We start from the raw sequence: 27191 nt of genomic DNA, 5'->3' as shown, positions 1-27191 counted from the left end.
TAGTGACAAAATGGTTAGCTATTCAGTGACTAGATGGCTTATAATAAAGATGGTTGTTTGTCCTAGTCCAGTTACAACTGGAATAAATGACCCCTCCTGTTGGCAGCGTCAGTAGAGAGATAAGGACTCAACTGGCAAGAACACAAAGCTACGGTATCTCTTCTCCGGAGATGGCGCTTTCAGATCAGGAGCCGTGTTAGCTCAGCAGGGGTGATGATAAAGCTTTTTGCTTGTTCTGTGGATAAATTGGGAACATGAGTCTTTAGTTGGGTCAATTCAGGACCTTTCATGAATGTACATCACAAGTTAGAAAAGGTGCTGTTGGGCAGAACTTATCTATTTGAGTAATTTCATTCAAAGATTTAAACTAAAAAGACCTCGAGGAAGGTGTATACGCATGTACAAAGTCAACTTAAAATAAGGCAATTTAACTAAGTTGACTTCATGAAGTCGGCTCAAGTTAAGCCACATCAGAGCATACACACATACAGGTCCTTGACATGGTGGCAGCCACCTTGTGAGCTAAATCAACTTAAGTAATGTGACTCAAGATAATACACCTTGCACGTGTATTATCTTGTGCCACATTTAAGTTGACATTTAAGTATGTACACTCTGACAGTTAAGTCAGCTTAACTGTCAAAGTTAGTATGTGTGTATGCACCCAGAGATGTTTCTCCTCCAAGCCCACCTAAGGAGCAACCAGGATCTTTAGTACACTATAAGTCTTTCACTTTGTATTATTACGGCTTCTTTTTTTTGTAAAGCACTTCTGAAATGTTTGGATAAAAAAAATGCTCTATAGGAACTAAGGAGACTTCACTAGTGTTGTCATTGTAGCTGTTCCTTATTTTGCTGACATACATTGACTTTCTGTAGATTTCTAGAGAGCATTCATTTCAAATAACTTGATACAATTATAGTTTCATTATAAAATCTACAGAAGCATAGGAGAACACTTTACAGTCTGTCACTATTTTTTTTTCTAATCTCGCCAAATAAGTTGAGCAACACACAACGCGCTGCATAGTAAAGTATAGACATCCTAGTACGGTGACACTGCAGATGTAGGCGTGTAAGCTTCTTAAAAGTTTTCCTTATTTGAGTAAATTTTGTCTTAAGCCAGAAGAAAAAGATATGCTTTAGTGGTTTGAGAACAGGGTTGGGAGCCGGCAGTTTCTCTTTTTTTCTGACTGACTTGGTATCTCTAAGTATTTCATTTAATTTCTCTTCTACCTTAATTACCCCTATTTGTAAAATGGGGATAATATCTCCCGTGGGTGCTGGGAATTAATTATCTATCCATAAGTAATTTGGGCTGGGCTTTTCAAAGGTGCCATGGGGAGTTAGGTATCAAGCGACCAATAATTTTCAATTGGATTTGGATGCCTAATTGTGTTAGATTTCTTTGAAAGCTTTACCACATCTTAGTATCCCAGGCCAAATAAGTATGTTTTCCAGAACTAAGTATATTTTAGAGCAGAAACTTTGAGTATGTTTGGCTTTCTTACTGGTTTTGACTGTTAAAACTCTTACTTTATTTGAAGTAGCTTGGAGCTGGAGCTGATGTGTTGGCATGCTTAAAAAGTAGTGCGAGGTGATGGAATCGGGTTGTATTATTATATATGAATCACTTCTTCCGTACTTTTGTTCTGTTAGTTCTTTTTCCCCTTTTGTTTTCACTTGCAGCCATTGATGTGCACACACATGAAACACTTTTTTTCATGTTTTTTGGGGAGGGAAAAAACCTTAAATGCCAATGATAATAGTTTTGAAATCTTATGCCTTCCCATTTTGTTTCCCGTTTTTAGAGAACTGCTATGTTTCCACAAATAGGAAATCTGTTCCTGTCTACACACATGTCTGTCTCCCTCTTTTTTTTTTTTCTTCTCAACAAGCTTGTTGCCTAACCACACTCTCCATGTAAATACCTGCTACTTTCTCCTATGTTCATCTTTCCTCTTGGTTCAACCACTTGTTCACTTTTCTCACTGCTTCCCTGTCCCAAACCCATGTGCTGTTTTCAAGGAAGTCGACTAAATCTAGGAAGAAAGCGGACTTCATCCATTAGGCTTCTCAATATTATCCAGTTGTTTTGGTCGACACATGACTTGGTTTGCAAGTAGAAGGTGGGGACCACTTGTTGTTCTGTTGGAAAATGACTGCTATCAAATAAAAATTAGTGTTTCCATGTCTTTTTGTAAAGTGATCTTAAAATGTCATGTAGCACTGCTAATAAATTGCAAAGCAGAATCTTTGATGTGAATTATTTAATAAAATTAGAGTAGGGTAGACTAAGGGTCTGATCCTTGTCTTGTTCACATTTAGTTTTACATCTGTATGAATCGGGGAGTATTTCTAATCATTTGACTGGAGCTGTTCCCGATTCATATCAGCGTGAGAATGGAAGGGAGCACTTTGTCTCTGCAAAGACATTTAAAGATCAGTATTTCCCTAAATTTCCTTGCTGAGCCCTGCAGGTTGTTTCTGGTTTTATGAAGACATACAGTAGGAATTTGGAATAGGAGCGTTAAATGTATTGTGTTTACTTCTTAAGAAGTGTTCTGTACTAAGTCTGGTACTTGCACATGGCTTTCATAAAAGACAGATCCTTCAAGACGATAAGCTGGAATTTTGCATGAGTTACTCATAAGAATGGTAATAAATTGTAAGATGGATAGATAAGGATTTGCAGTAAGGGGGTGGGGTCTGAGATGCCATATTCGTGGTTTGTTCAAATAGTTGCATTTTTATTTTATCTAATTTGTGAACTAAGCTGGAGAAAGTAATTGTAGAGAAGGCATTTTAAAAGGTTATGTTTGGTTTGTAGTGTAATATTTACAAATTTTTAAAGGTCTTAATTTCATACTATACATAGTTTAAGATGTTTATTTGGCTTATTTTCCAAAATAATATGTCAAGATGTTTGTTAACTTTTTTAGCCTCACTGTGTATTTAAGTTCTTGGTTTGGGGCATTAGTTTCATGTTTGCCATTTTCCTGAAGTTTGACATTCCATATTTGATCCATTACCAATCAGTTATGAAAATATATTCTGACTGACCAGTTATAGGAAGTCTAGAAATTCTTCTTAACTACTTATGATTTTAATCTCTTCAGGGCTTCCATTAATGACAAATTTAATTAGTTTGACTCTGAAACATAGTTTTCATACCCATGGAATATATGGTGCACTTATTTTCAGATACTTTGACTTTAAAAGCCAGTATTTGTCTCTCTCAATCCTAGATAGTTTTCCATTTACTATGGCATACACACTGTAGAATAAACTGTTCTGGAATTTCTAGCGTTTTAGTTCAAAATCCATCAGTAGGCAAGTTGAAGACTTGCTTTTTTGTGCAGTACATGCTATTTATGGATGTTACATAGTGCTTTTATACCTTGTGTAGCCAGGCGGAAGACACTGACTTTCTAAAGGCAGAGGACTTCTGTTTAAAGTACTTGGTCGCTGTTTTTAAAGATTTGTAAATAGTCTTCTCTGTGACACTTTTGGGTCAACATTGGTAACAGAGAAAAGAATATCCTCTGCATTTTAGCTCACTCCCTGTATGTCTTGTATAAACTGAAATTGCTAAGTTTGCACTAGTTTAATCAGTATATTTGGAGTGTGTTGTTTTTTATGTTAACTGAATAAGATGAATTGGTGAAAGAGACTCATGCAGATGAGGCAGTCGAGTCAAAATGTCTTTCCCTCCTTGACGTTGGCTTATTTAAAAAAAAACAAAACACAAAAAACCCGGAAAAACAAGGAGTTCCAAAGTGACACTGGATTGAACCCTTGTCTAAAATGATCTCCTTTGAATTCCTTCCCTAAGGACCTGTTAATCTTAGATACACCTCAGTCACATTCAGGGAGGAAATTAAAGAATTACACCTGCTCCGGAAATTAGCAGCTAACCTTCAGATTGCTGCAGGGTTTTACCAACTCTTAATCGGGGCAACAGGAACATCCTGTTACGGTGTTATAGCACTGTACAAGACTCTGGAGGAGTCGCACCTGAGCCCACTTTGCTTTGGGGTTTGGGCTTTGTGGGAGGGGAGGGCAAAGTGAAGGAATTGGGGGTGGAGAGAGGTTTTTTTGCTTTGGCTTACTAAATGTAATCTTCCTTGCACCATTTGTGCAGATCAGCGGTGAAGCACAAGAGCTCTTTTCTGTCCGTCATGGTCCGGTTCGAGCTGCACGAATTCTGCCAGCCCCGCAAATCAGTAAGTACATCATTATGACACAATGTGATACCGACTGAATGGGAAGATGGGGAGGGAACCTTTCAAGCTGGGATGTGTAGACTTTAACACGGTTTCTGAAAAATGGCAACTAAATTGCCATTGCATTGTAGCTTGTTTACATGTATATGGAGCCATGACATGCAGTTCCCAAGATAACTGTTGGCTTTTTAAAGAGTTTATCAAAATACTTTTGTTCACTTTTAATGGGTACTAGAGGTACGCAGTAGTGTTTATCCAATGCAGGTCTGTCTAACTTTTATAAGCCCCAGGGCCACTCCCAGCAGGGGCCCCATGCTACACGGGTTGCACCAGGCTTGTGAGCACAGGGCTATGCGTAGTGTGGATGCTCTCCCCTGCTGTTCCCTGTGCCCGTGTGGGCGCCCACCCCTACACTGCTGCACCATGTAGGTGCACAAGTGTGGTGGTGATGATGATGATTTTTTTGCTCCTGCCTCCTCCCCAGGTGTCTCCCCCCTGCCTTCCACTGCAACGTGTGCCTTGTGGGCACTCCCCAGCCCTGCTGCATTGGGCTGCCCTCCTCCGCTGCTGCTCCATGCAGGTGTGATTGCTTTCCCCCACACTCTCCATACAGCCGAAATCCCCTCCTGTCACGTGGCCCAGACTCACCTTGGTCTGCCTGCCCTGTCCCTTGGGTAGGACAGGAAGCAGCAGCCAAAGGAGGGTGGGGAGCCTGGAGAGTCTGGCTGCTGTTGCAGTTGCAGCAGTGGGGCAGGTTGTGGCCAGGTGAGAGCTTGGAGGCTGCAAGTTACCTTCCCTTTTTCTAACAATTTTGGTTCTTTAACCCTCCACTGAATCTTGAAATGCATCTGTTTTGAACTCCCTGTTTTTGGGGTTTTTTACGTGAAATGTTCTCTAGTTTATTGGTCCTGGGTATGACTGTAAACTGCTTCTGACGGGAGGGTCTGGCAGCAACATAGTGGGGCTGCTCTGGGAGCAGGGTGGCTCCTATAAATTGCTACAACATTGCAACCTCCAGAGTAAGGTAAGCATAAGGCACCTCAAAACCCTAGCCCCCATTGTCTTATGGGGCCTCTTTGGCTGTAGAAACGCTAAAGGATGTCACCCTAAAAGAAACGCACCCTTGCAGAGACGTTCAGCAGTCAGGAGCAGCTCTGATGCGTTTCTCTCTGGCAGAAGCTACAACCATCGAGGCACTGAATGTCTAGGCTTGTCTGGCCTTTGGACTCTGTCTCCGGTGGTGTAAAGAGGAGATGGTAGGTCTTGGGCAGCCCTCCACTCCTCCATAGTCTTGCCTGGGCATACGCATCAAAGGTCTTGGTGTGATGGTCTCAGGACCCCGTACAAGTGGATTCATCAGGCCCTTAACTAGACGTCTTACCATGAGCTATAGGATTGACAGTTGCCTATTAGGTCTGTAGTTCATGATGAAAGAAAGTGAGAATATATATACTAAAATTGGATCACTCTAGAGACTCTTCTACTTTGACCCCGCTGTTGGGATGTGATTCTACATATTCTTCCTATTATAGGGGAGGGGCTTAATACTATTTTTAGACTTGTTGCTCTTTGGCGCCTGTAACACTTTGTCTCGCACAGACTGGTTCTTTAATGAAGATTAGTATTAAAGATTTTCTTCAATCTTAATTTAAAAAAAATAAATAAAGAGTGTTCTTTGTAAACTTCTGAGTGACTCACCTACTGTACGGTAATGTCTCTAGGCCATGTAGTAAAGACCATCACCTTTTATCTCTGAAAGCTCAATGCTCCCGTAACCAAGTCATATTGGGTCTTGATGTAAGCAAAAGGCTGGCCATGTCTATTCTCAGATCTGTTTTTAGTTGCTTTCCACACACTGTCCCTTTCTCTTGCCTAACGCAGTTTTCCAGTGGAGACGTCCTTGACAATACAGAGCTTAATGAAACATGATGCAGGTCTTTTCCCCATGTCGGTTTTTTTTTTTTTTTTTTTTTTTTTTAAACACTCCACACAACTTTTTAAGGTGTATCTTCCTGGCAAGATTGTAAGTGATACCACTTACTGCTCTAATGCTAACACATTCCTATTAATATACAAACTGTAGAATGATGTTACATTTTGAGTAGATTTCAAGGCATGTGATAAACTTCATCCATCATGCTGAAAAGGAGCAGATGGAATGCTGTGCAACGGTGGAGGGGAGGGAAAATTTGGGTCAAGGCCATTGCAGCTAACTCCCGCTCTTGGGGATAATTGCCTTTTGATTTTTGAAGGCCTAAATTAGGCAGACAGGGCTTTGTGTTTAAAAATCTCATGCCCAAGACCTTCAGTTTTTAAGAGCCAAAAGATGGTGAAATATTTTTTAGATCACAGTGGCTCTTGTGTTCATTGTGGCAATGATTTCACAACTGGATTCTAGATTAAGTATCTTGACCTTTACCCAATTATCTTTTTTTGGTTTTTTGGATTTGTTTTTTTCCCTTAGCAAGGTGATCACTACTACTAGGGTTAGAAATGCCAGGAAGAGCACACACCAACTGCAGAGACTTCCTCAGCCTGCCAAAGGGTTTTTAAACCTGAAAGCTTGCTAAAAAATTTTTTCCAACTATTTAAGTTGGTCTAAGAAAAGATATCATATTCACCCAAAGAACCTTGTCTCTTATGGTGAGATGCATTGGAGGGTTTACTCTCAATGTGAGGTCCTTCTTACCTTTCAAACTTTCAAATTCTTGGGATGACTAAAAGGTTTGTTTTCTTTGTCATCTTTTCAAGAGGTGGTGCTAGAAATCAGATCTAATTTAAATGAGGAAGCGACTTACAAAAATGGTGCTGTGTAAATACTAGAGATTACATTTTATCCAAGGGGGAGAATTTGCCTTCTCAAAAGCAAGTGGGTTTGTCAAAGATGGACTGTTTTTGGTTGTATTTTTTTTTTATTTTGCTTTTGGGAAAATGCTAAGTATTTTCTAAAACTTGTAATATTATTAACAGCCCACCCACACACTCTTAAAGTATCAGCTGTTGCAGCTTTTTCTGATACTAAAACACAAGTTTCCTTTCCATTCTGATCAGAAAAGTAAGCAGAAATAAGAGTTCTTTAGTTCTTTCTAGTTGGAGTGGCGCTAGCTTTTAATTTGTTCCTCTTTTTGCTTATTTTATGTAAACTTTTTTCAAACAAATTGACCTTTTCAGTGGTTGGGTTTCTATCATGTCCTGTAATGTACAAATAGCCACCTCCTCTCTTGCAGACTACTTTAAATGTGGTTTTATCAAGTCCTGACACCAGCTGTCTAGTTTACTCAGCTATATTGTTTCAGAAATTCTGAGTAACCCCCTGGAAGAGTTTGCTGCAAAATTTAAGCAACTATGCGTAAACAAGCAAATCCTTTAAAAAATTGGGACTGTTCAACCCAAACGCAAACAATTTCCAAGAAGTGGGCCAGTTCACATTTGCTTACAATCATCTCCAGTACTTTGTAAGTACTGTGCTCCCAGAAGAGATCCGGGACTTTTTATCTTGATATAGCAGCAAGAATGAGATGGATTTGCCACAACATCAGATGCTCTCTGTTGTCTTTAAAACTTAGGAACTTGCTGTAATTTAGGAAGTCTAGTCTTTGAACTTCCAAAATTAAGATGCTGACAGTTTGCCACTTAGCAGTGATATTTTTTTCTCTCTGTCTTTTAATTTTTTATGAGCACGGAGAGAGAGTCTCTTGATATTCTGGCTCTGTTTCAAATTGGGCAATATCTTGCTTACCCCAAACTGGAGAAGCCTGTTCTCTTCTATATCGCGGTGAGCAGCTATTCTAATTTAAAATGGCTGCCCTTTTCATTCACCAGTGATGAAGAAAGCAAACTCTTCACATAGCTAAATATTTTGAGGTTCTCTGGCTGACATGCATTACCTCTGCATGAATATGAAATTGTCACTTTATTGGGGAATATATCTTAAGAAAATTTCTTGAAATAAGAGCATGCTTGAGAACTACAGGGAATTGTTAACAAAGAAATGTTTGAGCAAATTAAGGGCTTAGTGGACACCGTTTGGGGACTTAGTTACTTTTGTGGGCAGTCTGGAATTAAGTGGTGAAGTTGTACCTGACTTAAGAGCCCCCGGCTTTACTGCATTAAGAGCTGTGCATCAAAACTCTTAAACTGCTTGACTTTGCATGGCTCTAAACAGGGGTGAGGTTTCAGTATATCCTACATTTATTTAATAATATAGCACATGCTATTTTTGTTAAATATCAGAAGCAACTTGCTGCTAGAATGTAATAGGATTTTTTTTCCCCCCGTAGCAGAGCCCCCGTCCCCCAAGGAGTACAGAAGAAAACAAATAGGCACCATTTTTTCTTTGTGGGAACAATATCTGCTTTGTAAATAGCTGACAGTTTATGGCTGTTTGACTTGATCTGTGTCATGAAATAGGGAGCTGTTAGATCTCTCTGTAAATAAAGGAGAGAAGTGTAAATGGAACTGAAGTGAAGTAGGAGTTTAAAATACCAACAAATTTGTTTCTGTTTTATTTTTCTTCCCGGATGGTAGAGAAGTGCTTTGTGTTGTTCAGACCGAGTAAGCTACACTGCTTATGAATTCCATCGGGCAGTTGTTCTTTCTCTCTAAACTGCTTATATTTAGCATTTAACAATGAGAGTTGCCACATCAGAAAACTATTCAAATTAGCTCATATTAAATTAAGTCGAACCTTTTAAAAACATGTTTTAGTCTCTTTTGACATGACTTGGTATAAAGTAAATCTTTGATTTAAAAGTTCATGAATGTATTATTGACCAATATCTGGAATCAGATAAAAGTAAAGCTGTAATAAGAGGCCTTAGATAACCAACACATGAGCTTTAATGATTCTGTACAAAATAAAAGGGATTTGTAAAAGAGAAGCTGATTACCATCAATAATGCTCAAACACTATTTTACTGTAAAGCTGTAAAAAAGGGAATTGTTGAGTATGGGGCTCTTGGTGGATGGATTTGGCACGTTCCTAGGAATAGATTTTAGCTGGGATAAGCAGCTCCATTCCCAGGTGTGAAAGGAAAAGATCATAGTTTTACCTCACTGACTTTTCAGAAACACAACTTAATAGTTTGTCCACTATTTTGTTAAAGTACTGTAACGCTTTGATATTGGATTCCCTGCTGCATCATGTTCTTCACAGCATAATAAAGTACTGTTTTAAAAGAATATTCTATGCAGGCTCCTTGCAAAGGAGACCTTATCAAATCTGATTTTACAAGTTACGTGGCAACATGTGCTCTTGTGCGTCTTTAAATTTTCTGTTTGAGGAGCAGAACAATCCCACAGCTTCAAATCAGTTTTGTTTTGGTAGCTTCACACTTCTGATGGGTATTTTAAGAAGTCACATACCATAGCTTTTCATATACAGCACATCCCTTTCCCTCCCAAAATTGGGGTGTAAATCTTTTTTAAAGCAGGGAAACTGTTGTCTTTGCTGGAAAAGAAGCAAGCCGGGACCTTGCTGGTCAAAGCCTGGTTTCTGAATCGGACTAGTAGCACAAAATAAAGACCCTGACTTGGAGTACATGGGAGCTTTTCTCCATTCTTATTGCATAAACATAGCAAAACAGAAGATAAAAATGAATATTGACAGGTTAGGGGGAAAATAGTTGTTGCCTATGTGTTTAAATCGTTTCTCTGCCCTTGGAATGTGTGTTAAGTTTTGAGTAAATGACACTTTCCGAAACAGAGACACTTGCTGTAAATTTACAGCACTAAGCATTTTAACCTTAAGGACAGAGACGGACCCGGGATCTCAGACTGTATTTAGTGGAAAGTCTGGGCAAAGTTGTCTTCTCTTGCTCTCAATGTGATGCAGCTCAAGCTTATTAAACCTGTTGCTCCCAGGAGCATATTTTCAGGGCAAGGATCAGCTTTTGCAAACTTCTGTCTCTGGCTTTCTTCAGTTTTATCTTTCAGACAGATGCATGATAAATAAACAAGCACAGACATCATTACAGGACATGGTGGGAGAGGTGGAAACCAGTGGACAGTACCATCAAACTTGAGATGGAAGTGAATTGGAAGTCAGTGTATGGTATATGATGAGCTGGAAGAGTTTTTAGAGCACGTGCTAGGCACTGCCCCAAAACAGAGGCAGATACAGGCCCAGTCTAATGCGGAAGATGATGATAGAAATTACAGCTAGCCCAGAATGAAAGGGAAGTGTTTGTAAATAGGATCTGAGATCAGAAAGATTGATTGCAGATACTCTAATACAGTAGGATTGGGTGTAGTATTTAAACATGCCCTGTCCTCTCTCCACCTGATTATAGTAGGCTTGGTGTCTATGTGGTCTTGCATTATCAAACAGTGAAGTTTAATATGAATATAAATTGTCCCAAATGAAATTAGCTTAACTTTTACTTTAGGTATTTTCTCTGTTCCCTTTCCTTCAACAACCCGGCAGCCAAAATGGGTAATACGCAGTGATTATATCTGAAGGAGTAGCCAACTGTTTTTTTTTTACTTGGAGAAAAAAATTCTTTACTTTTAAATCATGCAAGCTCTATTATTTATTTAATTAAACAATAAACCTCCCAAGTTTGTTTGTTTTTTTTTAAATAGGCCTAAGAAATAAATAGGAAACCGCTTCATCTCCTGTCCCAATTAAATCTGCTCAGTATTCAATAACATGCGTGGCTGTGAGATGGCATTTTGGGGGAGATTTGAAATTTTATTTTTATAACTAATTTTCAGGCTTAAGGGATGAGAGAGAGCTGATGGCTAATACTTGGAAGATGAGGACATCTCTTTTTGGATGCTGTCAGTCTTCAATATCAGATTCCTAAGCTTCGGCATTTTGCATGACTGCACACTGTATTGTCGACTGAGCCATCTGGTTGGCATAGTTTCTTAACCCACCCACCTCCTTGCTATGCTAATCCTGGTGTGCTGATTGAATATAGTGCTTATTCCATGTGTGTAATGGTACCTGACTTTGCAGTTCTGGGTTTCTCTTTGTCTCTCCAGATAAGAGACTATTTGAAAACAAATTGGTCTGACTTCACGAGTAAGAGGGGAAACTGTAAGTGGTCGGTATAAAGCTGTGGTGACCAGCCTTTTTGGCCCATGGGCTGTATGAGTAGTACCAGGTTGGTCTGGAGGGTGGATCCCATCCATGGGCCCATCCCATCTGCACCCACGTGGAAACGGCCAGGCTGGGCCCAATCCAGCTGTGTAGAGCTAGGGGGCCAATGCAGGTGTGTTGGAATGGGGCCCAGTCCAGCCTTGAAAACTTGGTGGCAGGGCAGACCGCTCCCCCATTGCTAAATTTCCAGACTTGGGGGAGCTCTGCAGGCTGCGGGTTGAGCACCCCGGTGTATAGCATGTCAGCACTAGGACTGCGCCAGTTTAAATTGAGCTGTGCGTCTCGGTGAAATGGAAACAACAGGTGGTAACACGGTTGTAGCTAGAGTTAGAGAGAGAGAATTGGAAACAGAAATCCAGGAGCGTTCGCTTCCCCACCTCACCCCACCCCACCCCTTCATTTGCTGCAACTAAAGTTTGTGGCTTTGTGAAGTTGCTCTGTATGAGACTTTTCCCTCCGCATAATGGCTCTATTTAGCACATTAGCCTGATTATTCATGCTCTTGATGCAGCATAGATTAATGGTCTTTTGATTCAGTCTTCCAAAATTTACTCTTGCCTTAATCACTTCCCTCCTCTGTACTTTTTAAACCAGTCTTCAAAAATCTTTGTTTTGGATTCTGGGGAGTTAAAATGCTGTGATTGGAGCTTTCCCACTTCCAGGAAGGATGATTTTCCTCTCCTGTCCCTTTTAAGCCCGTGCTGACTTTGAATCTGGTTCAGAATTGCTGGTGGGATAGAGCTTTGAAGCTGCTGGAGCAAAGAATCTACAAATCACCTTTCTCTTCTCCAAAGCAAAGCTAGTTGGTGGAAATACTGGTTTCCATACCTCTCTCTAGTGATGCAGCAGTCATGAATTTCTGTGTTAGGTCTTCCGACTTAAAACTGTATGCTTTGTAGTTAGTTTATATTTAATTCTATTTTATTTTATTTATTTTTATCTCAAGCCTGCTGGATGTTTTTATGGACATTTAAAAAAAATAAATGCCTTTTTAATTCTGCTGTAGTAATCTTGTGTTCTCAAAGTCATCAACAAAATAGATGCACAGAGCAAAATTGGTTTAGTTTTCATAAATATGATTATTCCTTTGGTTTCTTCACTTTTTTTGAGGCACATCTGGTTGTGTGCACATGCCTATAGAAATACGGAAAGTTGTTAGTTTAACTAGTTTGTTTTTGTTTTTTGTAGCAGAATCAAAATATTCTTGATCTATAAAACATGCTAGTAGTCAAGTGCTTTAGTTTTTCCTTTTATCCATCCCCGTTTGTCATAATGAAAATGATGCATTTTATTGGCCAAAATATCTATTTAAACCTTGTACAGTTTTGTTAATACGCTAAGTTTTTCACATAAGGTGTAGATCACAGACATTACAGCTTCTCGGTTGGAGACTTCCAAAGCCTAAGCCTGGAATAGCACCGTGTGTGGTAGTTTAGGACTAAGATGTGTGTACTGGCTGGGTTGCGTGTTGAAGCTGGCATCAGCCTTTGGCTGTACCGCCTATTCCCAGTCCTGATTATTATGGAAACACATTCATCAAATCATTTTTTTTTTTTTTTTTTTTTTTTTTTTTTTGCCACTTTCTCCATCACGCCATTTGCAAAAACAAAGACATAAAATAGCAAACAGTACGGAGTGACTTTTCTGCTTGGCCAGGGTGCCAGTTGAGTAGAAATAGCAAACAAAAATACAAAGTCTTGAGCTCCTTGTTAAGTTTTAAGGAACTGTTTTGTAAGGAAACCTTTATAGAACTAGGTCAGGAAAGTGAAGTAAGTTTACAGTTTAAAATGAGGTGGGCCACAGACTATCCTTGCACGTGGATACAACGTATCAGACAAGAGCTCAGATTTTATTGCGGATTTAACACGGTTCTGTTTTAACTTGCCTCTCTTCTGGTATTAAAAAGAATTGTGAACCTCAAAAGCTGACTTAGCTTGATCTGCAAGGGTGCTTAAAGGAACTATAATTTAAGGTTGCTTTCTAAAGGAAGGCAGATGTGAATATTGTATATATTCACCCACTTGGGTGGCTTAGTGGTTTTAAGTCTCTAACGGCAAAAATAATTGCCTAGCATGTATGGTAGAAGAACGTATCCCACAAGCTGAACAAGCAGTGGCAGTTTCTAGCTGGAGTTCCTGGAGTTCAGTGGCTTCTGCAGGTGTCCTAAGTGGTACATGGTTGATTATGGTAGAATGAGGGTCCATATATGTGGATTGGAGAAATTACAGAACAGCATTTACATGCAGAACCTTTTATAGACCATATATGGCTTTTTATAGACAGAAAAACATTGCTTAACTATTTTATGACATCAGCTTTTAAACTATATTAATATTTGAAAGTGGGTTGACCCATCATTCTTCTGCCATTCCACTTCTGACCACATCATATTGATGCTTTTGGTCAGCAGACCTCCAGCTTTAGCTGAACCTGGTTTAACAAAGCAAAAAAAAAAAAAATCCTTTTTAGCAACATTTCCTTAAATAACATATGATATGTTTCCTCTTATAAGCAATATGGAGTTATGACTAATACATCTTTCTTTCAAAGTTATTTTCTGGGGGGAAAGGGGGCAGTTTGACAGAAACAGTTGTTTCTAACAAGAATAATGCGTTGCATCGCACAGGCTCTCTATTTAAAGAACTTGGTCTGTCTCTGATCAGGAATCTTTAGTGCTGACTATGCTTTCAGAATTAGTCTTTTCTTACCCTCAATACTTGATTCCCCATTTGGACCTGGCTATAACTTTGGCCTTTTCATCTTGCTCATTGACTCCTTGGATTTCCCCCACCCCCACATCTCGTTCAAATATCTGCATCCTTCCAAGGTGCTCCTCAGACTCTCCTGGGATCCAGAACCACTTACAAGAATCAAGAGTCTTATAACTGTCTTCTTCCCTTTCCTGGCTATCTCAGAAATATAAATGTTTTACAGCAATATTAAGACTATTTCAGTGGAAGTAAACAGATATTAGTCTTTTTACAAGAAGAAAAAGTTATTCATGGGAATTGCTAAAATATATGGATTATGTGTCTGGCTCGTAATTCAGCAAGTCAGGTGGGGATATTGCAGCTAAGAAATTCTGAAAAGTCTACAGAAATCCTGGACAGTATTGAAGTGTTTGTAAGGTCTGCAATCACTTCTGTTAAATCTTTACTTGCCATAAATCCAGTCATGCTTGAGGATGTAAAGATGACAATAGCTGACCAGGAAGATCGATAAGAGGTGGATGAAAAAATGTAATTTGTGGAGCGCAAAGTTAACTTCAGCAGTAAGCTAGGCCCTTAATAAAATCGGAGGAGCTGGACCAATATCCTCACTGAGGGAGGCAAAGGCATGTCATCCACTTGCACTTTGCAGTAAACTGGGACCGTTTCACTGAAATCTGTATCCTCAGTGGGAATGATCAACAGAGCACACAGATCTAAGCCTTGACTTCCAGATCTAGGACAGAAATTAGGAAACGGATTTAACTTAAATCAGTGACGTCTGATACTACGTCCATCCAGGTTTATCTTAAACTGGTTTTGGCCAGTTTGCAAGTGGTTTGTGTGCACTGAATGTCTGTGGTTACAGATTTGAACTGGTTTCCGATCACTTGTACTGGTTCATGTGTACTTTCTGTCCCTAGCCCCAATGTTTTGATTGCACAGCTTCCAAGATTAGAAGGGAATGTAGGCTACTTAGAGGTGTCACTCACAGGATATTCTGTTTGTACACAAGGCTTTTACAGTTGCTTGCAGAATTGCTGATGCTCACACAACTGCTACCAGCACTTCGCAGATAAAGCTTTTAAGGTCAAGTCATTACTGTACAGCTCTTCCAATAGGCATCATATTTTGCATCAATCCTTGTAATACAGCAGATGCAGATACTTGTTAGAGAACAAGACTTGGAACGTAATTTCCCTTACAGAACTAGTTTGTAGTAAAATTGCTAATTTTTTTGAACTGTTATGTTTCCCAATTATTTTTTTTTTAGGTGAAAGAACTAAGGAAGACAAGTTGAACAAGACATTAAATATGTAACTTGATAGTCCAGGGAGGTACATCTTACATATTTCTGTATCTGTTAAATGATTAAAATCATGGTAGCAAAATACCTGCTTCAGATCTGTATCTCAGTGCAGCAGCTCCCCCAATCTTACCACCACCTTCTTCTTCTTCTTCTTCTTAATAATAATAATAATAATAATAATATTATTTAATTAAAAATTTTTTTTTGGCCTGAGCAGGTTTAGTCAAAAATACCTTAACTGCTTTTGTTAGAAAATTATTAATTTTATTCAAATCTAAACATTTTGCAAGATTATACTAGTCTTGGGAAAGGTTTTGAGGTTCTGGATGACATTTCTGGTTCAAAGTGATGAACAAGCCAGTTGACCTCACAGTAGGTAATACCACAGCACATGGTAGGGCAAGACCCAGGTTGTAACCTCTCCAGATTGAATCGGGCAGGTCAGGGATGTGAACCTGGGTTTTCTACAACCCAGGTAAGTATCCTTGCTACTGGGCTGTTCGCTTCTTGGGGTGAGGAGGGCTTCAAATGGTCTTGGGTATTGACTGATACAGACTAAGGAAATTTACTGAAGTTTTCAGATTTTTGCAGCACAAGAAAATTACCTTCCCTGCTATAGTCATACTCCTGTTACGTTCCTTGATACTGGAGCTGAGTTGTGTGATTGCGTTTTTCGCCTTGGTTTAGTTTAAAGTTACAGTATCACACCATTTCTTCAGCAAGCATGTTAGTGCCCATCATATCTGTGGTCTAGGATAAAGACAAATAATAATCCGAGTAATCCATTCCCTCCGCCTCCTCGACTCATCCTCTAGATCTCCTTAACTAAACATCCTTTACTGGAAGTTGGATCCTGAAAGACTGGGAGCCTTTTCATAGTAGAAGGAACAGGAAGCATATGTTTGTAGATTTTTTGGTTAAGTATTATCTTGTTCCACTTTAAGAAATGCAAATACTTGTCAAAATCAAATCTTAAATGCCTTGAAATGAGTTTCTTGTCATAAACATTAAAGTGTATTACTTAAAGGAAAGTAGACTGGGAAGTTAAAATAAGAAATTAGATCTTGTAGGCAAGCTGGCAGAAGCACGTTGCAATTTAACCAAATTTAAAAAAGGCTTACTAGTGTGGGTTTTATGAGATGGAGGTTCTGGTTCATCACCAAACCTTTATTTTGCTAACTAAATATGCCATAACACATAAAGGAGTTTGAAGTGCAGAAAATGCCTTGGAAATTTTTACCATATGTTTTGGTTCTATTCCCATGTCATTAGTCTGAAATAATCAGTGCAAGTTGTGTTGTATTCCAAAATGTAACATAACTTTTACCTCAGGACTCTCTTGTGGCTGGACAGGGACCTGTATCTCAATAGCTCTGAGAAGGTCTAATTTCAACTTCTGTTCTAGGCCAAGAAAGCAATTTTAAATTTGGATTAAAATGAAGCCTCGTGTTTGGTTCCATTGAGAAGATCTGCATGCTGCCTGTTGCTGAAAGACGTTTAAACGAATTAGGCGCTTGAGCGCTTTTTCTCTCTCTCGCTCGCTCTTTTTTTTTATTTTATTTTTATTCAGAGTTTTAACTTTCTGCAACCTGTAGACTTAGCCAGTAGGTCACCCCTGACACATGCTGTTTATGAATTTCAAGGCATCCTTAGCTAGGGATATGTGGAAAATGTCTCTCTCTACTTTTTTTTTAATTTTTATTTTTTATTGTAACTTGCTTGACTTGGAAGATGATCATGCCTAATTCTGAGCACATCAATTGTGTCGGCGAGTTGAACGCATGTACTGTGTGTAAAAAGAATCATCGTCATCATCATCCGTATTGCCACTATGAAACACTTGCTCAGACTTTGGACATTTTTCTTTTGCTGAAATTGATAATTTTCCTTCTGGCACCTCCGAGTTAGTGAACAAAGTTGAGTCTGCAGAAGAGGAGGAGTTGTGGAGAGTGGGACTATACAGTCTTGTCAGTGTAGAGGCAGCTCAGTGCTCTATCCAAAAATGTATTTGTTGGTCAAATATAAGTCTCCTAGTTGGACCCAATTTCGAGGGAATATCATGTTTCTGTATATAGAATATGTGTTGCTTTTAACTTCTTGGATGTAGAAGGATACTATTTTTTTTTTTTTTCTTCCCTTTTTTGGTTCTGGGTGTAGTGTTATTTGTGATTTTTGACTCTGGGCATGAAGCCATCAGCTTTTTGGAAACTCCAGCTCAGAGTGAACGCAGCAGCACCTCTCCTCAGCAACATGGTTGGTCAGCTGCTTTTTGTGATGACTACTATTTATTTTTTGTATTGGAGTAGTACCTAAAGAGCCCCAGTCCTGGTTGAGACCCCATCATGTGAGCTGCTCTGCAAATGCGGAACAAAATGATATTGTTCTCCCCCCCTTCCCCCCTGCCAAAGGATTTACAGTCTAAGCACATCAGACCTCCTCTGTACTGGTTCCCTAGAAGAAATTTGTTATTATTAAGATGCTCGCAGATCTTTGCCAAGTCCTGTGATGAGGACTACAGGCAGCTGCTCTACTCTCAAACACGATAAAGCTGTCAACAAGTTGGGTAAATCTAGTGCGTTCATGAGACAGCGCATTCTCAGGAACCGGCTGAAGTTAAAGAAGGAACTTCCCCATTAATAAAACAAAAGCAAAAACCCTCAGACATCAGTATTTTCCACTCCAACTGCAAAGTACATAATGTATGTGTTTACTGAAGACGGTATTCTCCACCCGCCCAATCCATACACCACCGCATACATTTAAAAAGATACAAGATCAAAATCAAACTTTTTTTTTTTCCCAGTTGTACCGGGAAAGGCAAAAAGTGAGAACTCTGGCCAATTAATACCAGTCACACTGAATACTATTGAAAGCAGAGCTTAAATGGAACAGACTTTTAATAAAAGAGAAAATGAAGAAACAAGAGGGAGTCACAGTTTTTATACTGATTTATTGATATTCATTTGCCAGCACTCATGCAGAGAATGGACTTTTCATTCAAAGTACGCACTACGGCTAAATACAACAGCATTTTGTATTGCATAGTGCATTTCTTACAGAAGGTAAACTAAAACGCTTTGTAGATGAAAAAATTATATAATAACATGACTTTTGGCAAGCACCGTCATTACTGTGAACCCAGCAAAAATAGAAAGTTGCTTAATTTCTGGAGGTGTTGGATTCAACTCCCATGAAAGTTAGTAGGTTCTTAGCTAATTGGGTTATATCTTTTCTAATGCTCTGCATTAAGATGTTTGCATGGAAAGGTACAACTTCCAGCTCAAACTTTATCAGGAGTACTATACAGAAGCAGGAACAAGTGAGCAGCATTGGCATGTGGGATAAGTTTTTAGCCTCAGGGAATTGCTTTGTATGGAAGTTGTTTTCATCTAGCTAGAAGGCAATTTTAGCACATTTTCAAATATACAAACCGATAGTAGACTTTTTTTTATCATTTAGTTAAATGGAGTTGCAGAAAAGGTGGTGCCTTTTTGGCAGAAAAAGCAGTTTTCATTACTTTAATTGTGTGATTTATCAGGATTTTCAGCTTTTTATAAATGCTATAGTGTTATATGACAGAATTAAAAGGATTTAGAATAAAAGGAGTTTAAGAAAAGGACTTTGCAACAGGATTTCAGTACTTTTTATATTTGATGGATTTAGCTAGCTGTCTTTCATTTCAATCATTCTGCTGCATTTTGTTAAACACGGCGATTGGAGCAGGTGTGTACAACGTCAGTGCATCTCACATGCGAATAAACACAATTTTACATCTAAAAAATTAATCTGCTATAACTTCAAGGATTAAATTCTTCCTCTCCCCCACCCTCAAACTACGAGGGGGTGCTGACTCCATTTGGCATTACAACAACACATGTTGCGGTCTGCAGTTTCATGGCTAGGACTGCTATTAACCTGATTTTATGCACTGCAAAGTCCTTCCACTAATGACTTTTCTCGAATATTAATATTTACATTTAAAAACTTATAGTTGAAGTAGATAATGGAATTTTAAAAAAATGTGAGCGTGATTCTGCAGTTGGAAGTTTAAGAGCTTTGTACAATTATGTAGAAATGCATATATTGGTGCATATATTGATTGGTGCTCCTGTTTGGTTCCCTGTAAATATTTTCCCCATTAATTCATCTTCCTTTTGTGTACTATGCTATCCTTTCTCTCTCTCATATTGCTGTTAAACTTAGGACTGGACCCTTTAATACAAACTTGTGGAGTCATGTTTCTTGTATAGCTTAAATACATGAGATGAAATGCTAGCTCTGAAGTCAGTGGCAGAACTCCCACTGGCTTGGTTGCAGTAAGGGTTTCACTCTTAATGCAATGTCTGTTGAGGTTGACTAGGTAAACAGGAACAAATGGAGTTCATCTGTTACCAATATTGGTGGTGGTGGTGGTGGGGGGAATGAAATGGGTTGCCAGCCTTGTTTTAAAAAAAACACAAAACCTTCATGTTTCATTTATCAATTTACAGATCAGTACTTATAGTACCATACAGGTGTGACCCATAAAAGACCTTAGAAGGAGCAAAATAAAAGGGAAAACCGTTTTGGCTGCTTTACGTTACTTGTAAGGCTATTGTTGATAGTGAAATTATTGATGTGAACAATTTAGCATTACAAATATCCAAATGTGTAGGAGGGAAGACTTCAGCCTTGTATAGATGAGATTGCTGAACAGTTTTTATGTAACAAATTAATAGTATGTACCCATACTATTAATTATTAACAGGCGCTATTAAGTGAAAAAGTATATTGTTAATTGTTGTACCTTTCTGATTTAATTCATTTAGAAGTACAACTTCAAAACTTAATTCACAGTTAATTGTGAACAGAATATGTTACCAATACGTGATAAGTCATTGTGCTGATCAAAAAGGTTGAAAGATTTGCATTTCACAAAGATAGTTTTCTTTTAAATTATCTCAGAGAGGTGACTCGGTTTTGTGCGTGTGTTTGTTTTTAAATTCAGTAAATATACGTCCGAGAAGTGAACAAAAGAGTAACAGGGTAGGGAGATTTTATGTATTTATTTATTTTACTTTATTCCTACTTAGATGCTGGGCACAACTTAAAAAAATTCTTAAGTGCCATTTTCAAAAGTGACTGAGGCTTGCCAGTACATTCACACCTTGACCAAGATGTGACTGCAGCTTGCACAGATGTACCTGAGCCAGCTTTACATTAATTCAGGGACTGACAGCTCTGAGCTTGTATCGGAGTGAATCTCGGAAAAGGCTGCACAACCTGCCTGAGAAGCTGGATAAATATTCAGGTGGCCAGTCTGTGCTGCTGTCACTACACTGATACCAGTGCCCTAGCTAGTTACTTTAGAGCTAGCTTGTGCATGCCTACATGAGCTGCTGCCACGCTTTTTACTGCAAAGCACACATCCCTGAAGACTTATTCGAAGTGAGTCCCACTGATGATTCCCAGCCCCAAAGTGCCTACATCACTTGAAAATGGGACTTGGCTGCTGAGTAACTCGTGAAAATCGTGCCCAGTTGAATCTTGTATCTGTTTCGGGGTGTGATGCAGCCTCGTTTTAGGCATACACTAGCACTGTAGCTTATTGAACAAAGGAGTGGGGGGACTACTCTTACGCTGTGTGACCTTTAATGGAGTGAATTGAAAAAGGTGAGTGCCTTTCAGAGGTGGGGCCATTGCTGTCTTGGAAGAGCTGTCCAGAGCACTGAAATGTGAGCGAGTGTTGCTTGATGTTACTTTATAAGTCAAGATCCCATAATCCTGTCTGAGATGAATAAGGAATAATTCCAGTGTCCTGGCCAAATGTCCTTATTCATTTACGCCCGTCACCAGTCTCCAAGCACTGTTGTTCCAGAGGATGGCTCGCTGATTTGTGCCCCTGTTGCTGAGCTTGTACTGGCTACTGGGGCAGGGGGTGGAAAACCAATGTGTTGTCACATTCTTGTCCTTTTCATTAAGAAAGCCTTTAGGGATACCCAGTCATGAAGCAAGCTTTAAAAATGCTAATTGCCCTTGCTTTAGAAGAAAGGGTAATTTTATTCTGGCTTCAGATTTTGTTAATGATTTGTGCTTTTTAAAAAGTAGACTGCAATTTGACTAATCTTAAAACTAAGATGTAATTACATCTTTTCCGTTTGCGCAGCTGGTACATCATTGAAGTGAGTTGTGAGCTGGTAAGCACAGCATGATGAAAATAAAAATCTGATAAACTCTCAGTAAAAAGTATTTAATCTTCTGCTTTTCTGTCTAATCAGGTACTCAAAAATGTGATAACTTTTCTGAGAAGAGACCCCTTCTTGGTATGTGTAAAAGCATTGGATCTTCTGGGTAAGAACTTCTCATTCTATATATTTTTTATCTTTTTAGTATGCGAATAGGCATCACAGTAGCAAAGCTGAGGGCTTCCCCTCCACGCTCAACTTTCCTTTGTACCCAGACGTTTATGATATCAAACTGTTAAATGTTTTCTCTCGAGATTTCAATCTACCAGCACACTTTTTTAAGACAGTTTTTGGTAGGTTTTTTTTTTTTTTTTTTTTAAACTTGCGGATGAAGGCCAGTGATACAAAACTAATATAAAATAGATGAGGAGGTATTTTGAAATCATGTGGGATTATTTTCTCTCTGCGTAATCTCATTTTCATGATTCACCCTTTTTGATGGTAATAATGGATGAAGTTATTACAGAGAAGTAGTCAAAACAGGTCGCTGTGCCTCAAATAATTGAGAGATGTTTGCAAGCCATGGGTGATTTATTCTGTGCATGCATCGTGATGGATTGCTGTTTTAATTTAATCGGTGGCCATGTATTAGCAAAATGAACAGTTTGTGCCACAAATGCTGCTGCTTTGTTCACTTAGAAAAATGAGTTGGCAGCTTTGCTTCATGCTCTGGAGATAGTAATGTAGTATCTTATGAAGGACCTGATCTTAAGACCCGATTCCTTTTCTGATTCTTGATTGGGAAGGACGAGGGAGTTGACACTGAACTGGAAGGCAGTCCAGGAACTATGACATCAAGAAAGTCATGCTTGCATGTGAATATGTTCACGTACATGCTCACATTGAATAACTTTTTCCACAAAATGAAGACTCACAACTGGAATCCTCCGTGACAACCAGAAAGTTTTAATATGCCGTTCCTGTTATAGCTTCTTTAGTACACCAACCTATTTTGCACATGCTTTGCTATTCTCTAAAACTCCTGCTGCTTGGCTTCAGCCCTGGCCTGGAGCATGGAGCACACGGTGGCTCCCAGCCCTGGCCTGGGGCTGCAGATGTGGCAGTGGTGGCAGTTCTGACCTGGCCAGGTAGCAAGGGCAGCAGCTCCAGCCCTGGCACAGCCCCGTACTTGAGTCTGATGTGAAAGGGGGGAAAAAAAGTGTCATTTTGAATGTGGAGGGGTAGAACCTCTTCTTGGATTCAAGTAAATATGATGCTATGAAATGCATTTTTTTTGCTTTAGAAGCATCATTTGGAGGGTCTTGTTAACACAACGAGATTCTTCTGATATCTTGGGTTATTGTTAGATAAGCTGACTCAGTGCTTTGGGAAAACACCTGTTTCTTCAGGGCGGTCCTCTGCACAGAGATTCAGCAGCTAAGCTGCTGGAGCCAATTTTCATAGGTTTAATGACTAATTCCACAGAACACCTATTTTAATTAAGAATGTATACACTCTGGGCTTAATGAAGGTTAACAAGCAACTCCAAAGCCATTCCTAGGAGCATTGCTTGGTATTCATTATTAGTATGGTAACACAGGCTATTGATGCTACCTGTCTCAAATTTGAGAACCTGACCGGAAAAATTGTACACTTAAGCTTCCTCCTTTTCATATGTTTACCCACTGGGAAACGTGGTTTTTTTTTTTGTTGTTTTTTTTTTTATAAACAAGATGCACGTAATCTTATGGAAAACGTTTTTTGCTTAGACCACTATGTATTCCTGGATTGTAAATGTTGCATTGTATTTGTTTAGCTGGTAGGATCTTTCTTCTTAATCCCAATAACTGATTTGTGTTGGAAAATAATTATGCTTTGATGGAACTCACTTTTTCGTGTGTGTGTGTGTGTGTGTGTGTGTGTGTGTGTGTGTTCTGAAACGGGCATCGGGGATATGAACAAAACAGGAATTTAAAGCAAGTGATAGCTTTGCTGTCATTAATTCAGTAATTATGAATTGCTTCACAGATTACTTTGCCATCCAATTCCGTTTCAAATATAACGCTTGTTCGTCATCTAAAAATCAACAAAATACTTTCCTAGTCAACCTTTTAAATATCTGCAAATGGAAAGTGACCTTTTAAATCAGGCTTTCTTACATATGATTAAAAACCTGATTTTAAAAAAGTACTGGTTTTTGTTTTTGCAATGAACATCCATCAGAGAATTGTTGTGATGTGGCTTGAAATTTTAATTTTCTATAATTAAAAAAAATACTTTTGTTGTGGCTAGGACCTGTTGCAATCTATCTTCAGTAACCTGCAGAATAAGGGCTCTTGAGGATTTTGCATTGTCACCACAGTAGTTCTGAACAAGTCGTGGTTTTGCAAGACTTTATTGTTTGTAGTAAAGAATCTAAGGATTATGCATTTTTTTTTTCTTGACTTTATTTAAGTGGAGCTTTTGTTTACATCAAGGTCCCTGTAAAATCATTGTTAAAAACACATACGCCAAAAAAAATCAGTGTAGATTATCAAGATACTGTCTGATGGAAGCCCTACAAATCAAAGTTTCATTGTTATGACTTGAATTCTGTTGTTAACTTGTGGTTTTATGCTTAGCAGCACCTGCATTATATCTTCCTTTTTAATGCATTTCTGCCTTTGAACAGATGGTAAATCTAGTTTAATGAGGTGTATGAAAGAAAATCTTACATTTATATAGCATCTTTTCTTCTGGAGGATATTCTCTTTACAGTCATCCTCTCGCCTACTGCTGAGATTAGGTTAGCTCTGGCATGAAATGCAGCAGCTGTCTCGTAGCCCACATATTACCAGTAAACTGTTTAGGACAGGAAATACGACCATTATTGTAGTCATTGAAATAACAGGTAGAATGAATAATAATACTTAGCACTGGCACAACATTTTCCTTCTATACATCTCAACGCACTTTACAGAGAACTACTAAAGAGTATACCCTCTTTAACAGAGAAATAACCTGAATGTCTGCAAGACTCGATGACTTTCCTAAAGGAAGGGAGTCAAAGATAGAACCAAGACTAGAATCCAGGTTCCTAGCCCTTAATACGTTGCACAGTACATTGGATTGCACTTTCTCTGAATGAGAATGAATAAGCTGAACAAACTTGGATATTATGAAAATAGGGCTAATGTCTGGTGAGGATAGGAACCTGGTTGAATGTCTCATTCATAAGCAGCACCATGCCTCCAACACTGTTAGGGCATAGAGTCATTATCACTTACTTGAAGAGAGGGAGTGTCATCTTCTAAATTGCTCACGCCATCTCCAACAGCCTTCTTTCGGGAAGTCTCCCATTCTTGTATTAACTCTGGTTACGTTGTAAGGTCTGAGTGGAGCACAGCCTCAGCCAGTTTGTCCATAGGACTCGCAGAAATTATTTATAGCCTTGACCAGCCTCTGGTTTCTCCTAGCTGTTCTTTTTAAACCTCTGCTTCTCGCCTGCTTCCATGGTCCCTCAGTGGCTGTCCTTGCTTCTTTCCCGGCTCAGACTTGACTATCTCGAGTCCTTCAAAATGGAGGTTTTTGTAAATCTGTGCTGTTTTCAGCAGAGGAGAAAAGCACATCTTTGTTTAGAAGAGGTGACTGTCTGGCGTGGTAGTTTTCAGCATGCATTGGGATGACTGTTTCATGCAACATCTTACACTAATTTTGGATCCCTGCTGTACCTAAATATTAGTGTCTTAGTTCAGGCTTCTCTTTTGCTCTGAAGTAATTTGACAGCACTCGGCATGCGTTTCTCATTCTTGTAGAAAAAAAAAAAGTCTTGAATCTATTAACTTTGTGGGTGTAAGGCAAAGAGCGAGTACATTTTACATTTGACTCACGATGGAATCTCAGCATGCACGACAGTTTGGGGAGGGGTTCATGTAAGCAGTTGGATGCTTTTCTGGGATTTTTTTGAGCATGGGCAAACAGATCTTTTAAACTATTAGAACTCCATGCAGACATTCCTGCATGGTGGAAATCTAATGTACAAAAGTGGTATCAAATCAGGATTTCTGGAGCTTGTGCTGATGAGTTTAAAGTGCTGCTGAGTCACTTGAAAGTTCCAGTATATAGCCAAGCTGTATTTAAAGTTTTATTTCATAGAAAGATGCTAGAGTGAAACTCAACCAAGTCTAATAGAAATGAGTTCAGACATAAATCCACACCTGCATTGTCATTTTATAGCACTCTCTTATTTAAGACTGTCAGTGAGAGATTGACACGTTCATGTTTAGGAGTTGGGATTTCCTGCTTCTAACCTCTACTCTGCATTAGTGGTTAGTCTAAGGAAATTCTTCTGTACTCCTTTTGCTATAAAGTGCATATAATACAATGGGGGGATTGTGATAGAATTGTATTTTTATAATGGTTTGATGTAGGACATTCTTGTTTCTGGCATCCAGAGAATTTTTGGAGTTAAAATGAGTCGTTCACTTTTCAAACTAATTGCTATTAATAATAATAATAATAAAGATGCTTTAAATATTTTCACTGCCCCTCTGCCTCATGTATTCTAATTCTTCAGAGGTCTAGAGTGAAGCAATTCATTGTATCATGATTTTACCTGATAAAATAAACACCTGGGATGCTCTATAACTTCAGGATTTGTCTCCTTGATAAAGAAAGTGATGTGGATGTAGCAATAGTTCATTCCTGTAAAGCAGTGTCACACATTGACTCCATAGATTTATTTTTTGGCTCGTCATATCCTCATTGTCCTTTCTATAGTCTTTCTGATAGCAGACGTGTATGCAAGGAGTTTTCCGCTGATATCTCCTAATACGTGATTGCACTGTTTTCTACTAATCTAGGTTTGTCTTTTTTTTTAAATATTACTATTTTTCCTTGTGGACTTAATTGCTCAAGTGAATTATTTCTCAGTACTAACAAAACATGGAGCATTAAATGCACCTTTATTCTCATGTGATCTGCCAGATAGTCAAGGCAGCCCTTATCTTTAATGATATCTTCACATTTTAATTGAGGAAGCTCTACAGGATTGCTAAGATCCTAAACAGGAATGTACAGGCAAATTTCCTTTAAGGTTTTAAACATAGCATTAATGGAAGTCATGTGGTTAAAAGCCTGCTCTTATAATTTTACCCCAGAGTATCTAAGATTTCTAAAACTCTCCACTAAAATAAGAGAGAGAGATCTGTTGCTGGTTGGAGTATGCAGAGTCTGTTTTCTTAGCTATTCCAAATGGTCTGGACAGTTACTCAGCTCATAATTGTGGGAATGTTAACTTTTACATCTCATTTTAAGAGGGAAGCTCTGGGACAATATTTGGATCAAGCATCATTCCTGTATTTGGGATTTGACACACAACTTTGTGTGGAGTAAATGTGGCAGTATGTACCTCTTCCCAGCCCTGCTTTATTCCTTTCCCCAACCATATGCGGTTCAATATAAACTCGCTGTGTTCCTGGACTCCACTGACAAGAAATTCATGGAGATTTATTACAAACTAATGGGTCTCATCTTTACTTCAGTCCAGATTGGTGACTAGCTTGAAACTGGTAATTCTCAGAAGTCCTTTAATAACATGTGTAATGAAGAGGCTAAAAGTGCAGCCACAGTCTGTAGGGAGAAGAGTAAGTTTTAACTTTATTACCTAAATAAATAAATATTTATATATATATATATATA

General features: G+C 38.8%; 1 protein-coding gene across 2 annotated transcripts in view; it reads left to right on the top strand.

Annotated features, from left to right (window-relative positions):
• BCAS3 (BCAS3, microtubule associated cell migration factor) overlaps positions 1-27191 on the top strand; it is a 447594-nt gene that overhangs the window by 16428 nt on the left and 403975 nt on the right. For both annotated transcript variants that reach the window (XM_025210099.1, XM_025210105.1), the window contains exons 6-7: positions 4145-4226; positions 21606-21678. In XM_025210099.1, coding sequence (XP_025065884.1) covers positions 4145-4226; positions 21606-21678 — 155 coding nt within the window. The remainder of the gene's footprint in view (positions 1-4144; positions 4227-21605; positions 21679-27191) is intronic.

This window comes from Alligator sinensis, unplaced genomic scaffold (genome assembly GCF_000455745.1).
Source record: "Alligator sinensis unplaced genomic scaffold, ASM45574v1 scaffold118_1, whole genome shotgun sequence".
Classification (NCBI taxonomy): Eukaryota; Metazoa; Chordata; order Crocodylia; family Alligatoridae; genus Alligator; species Alligator sinensis.
The sequence above is the reverse complement of the archived record's forward strand: the minus strand, read 5'-3'. Positions and strand labels throughout refer to the sequence as shown.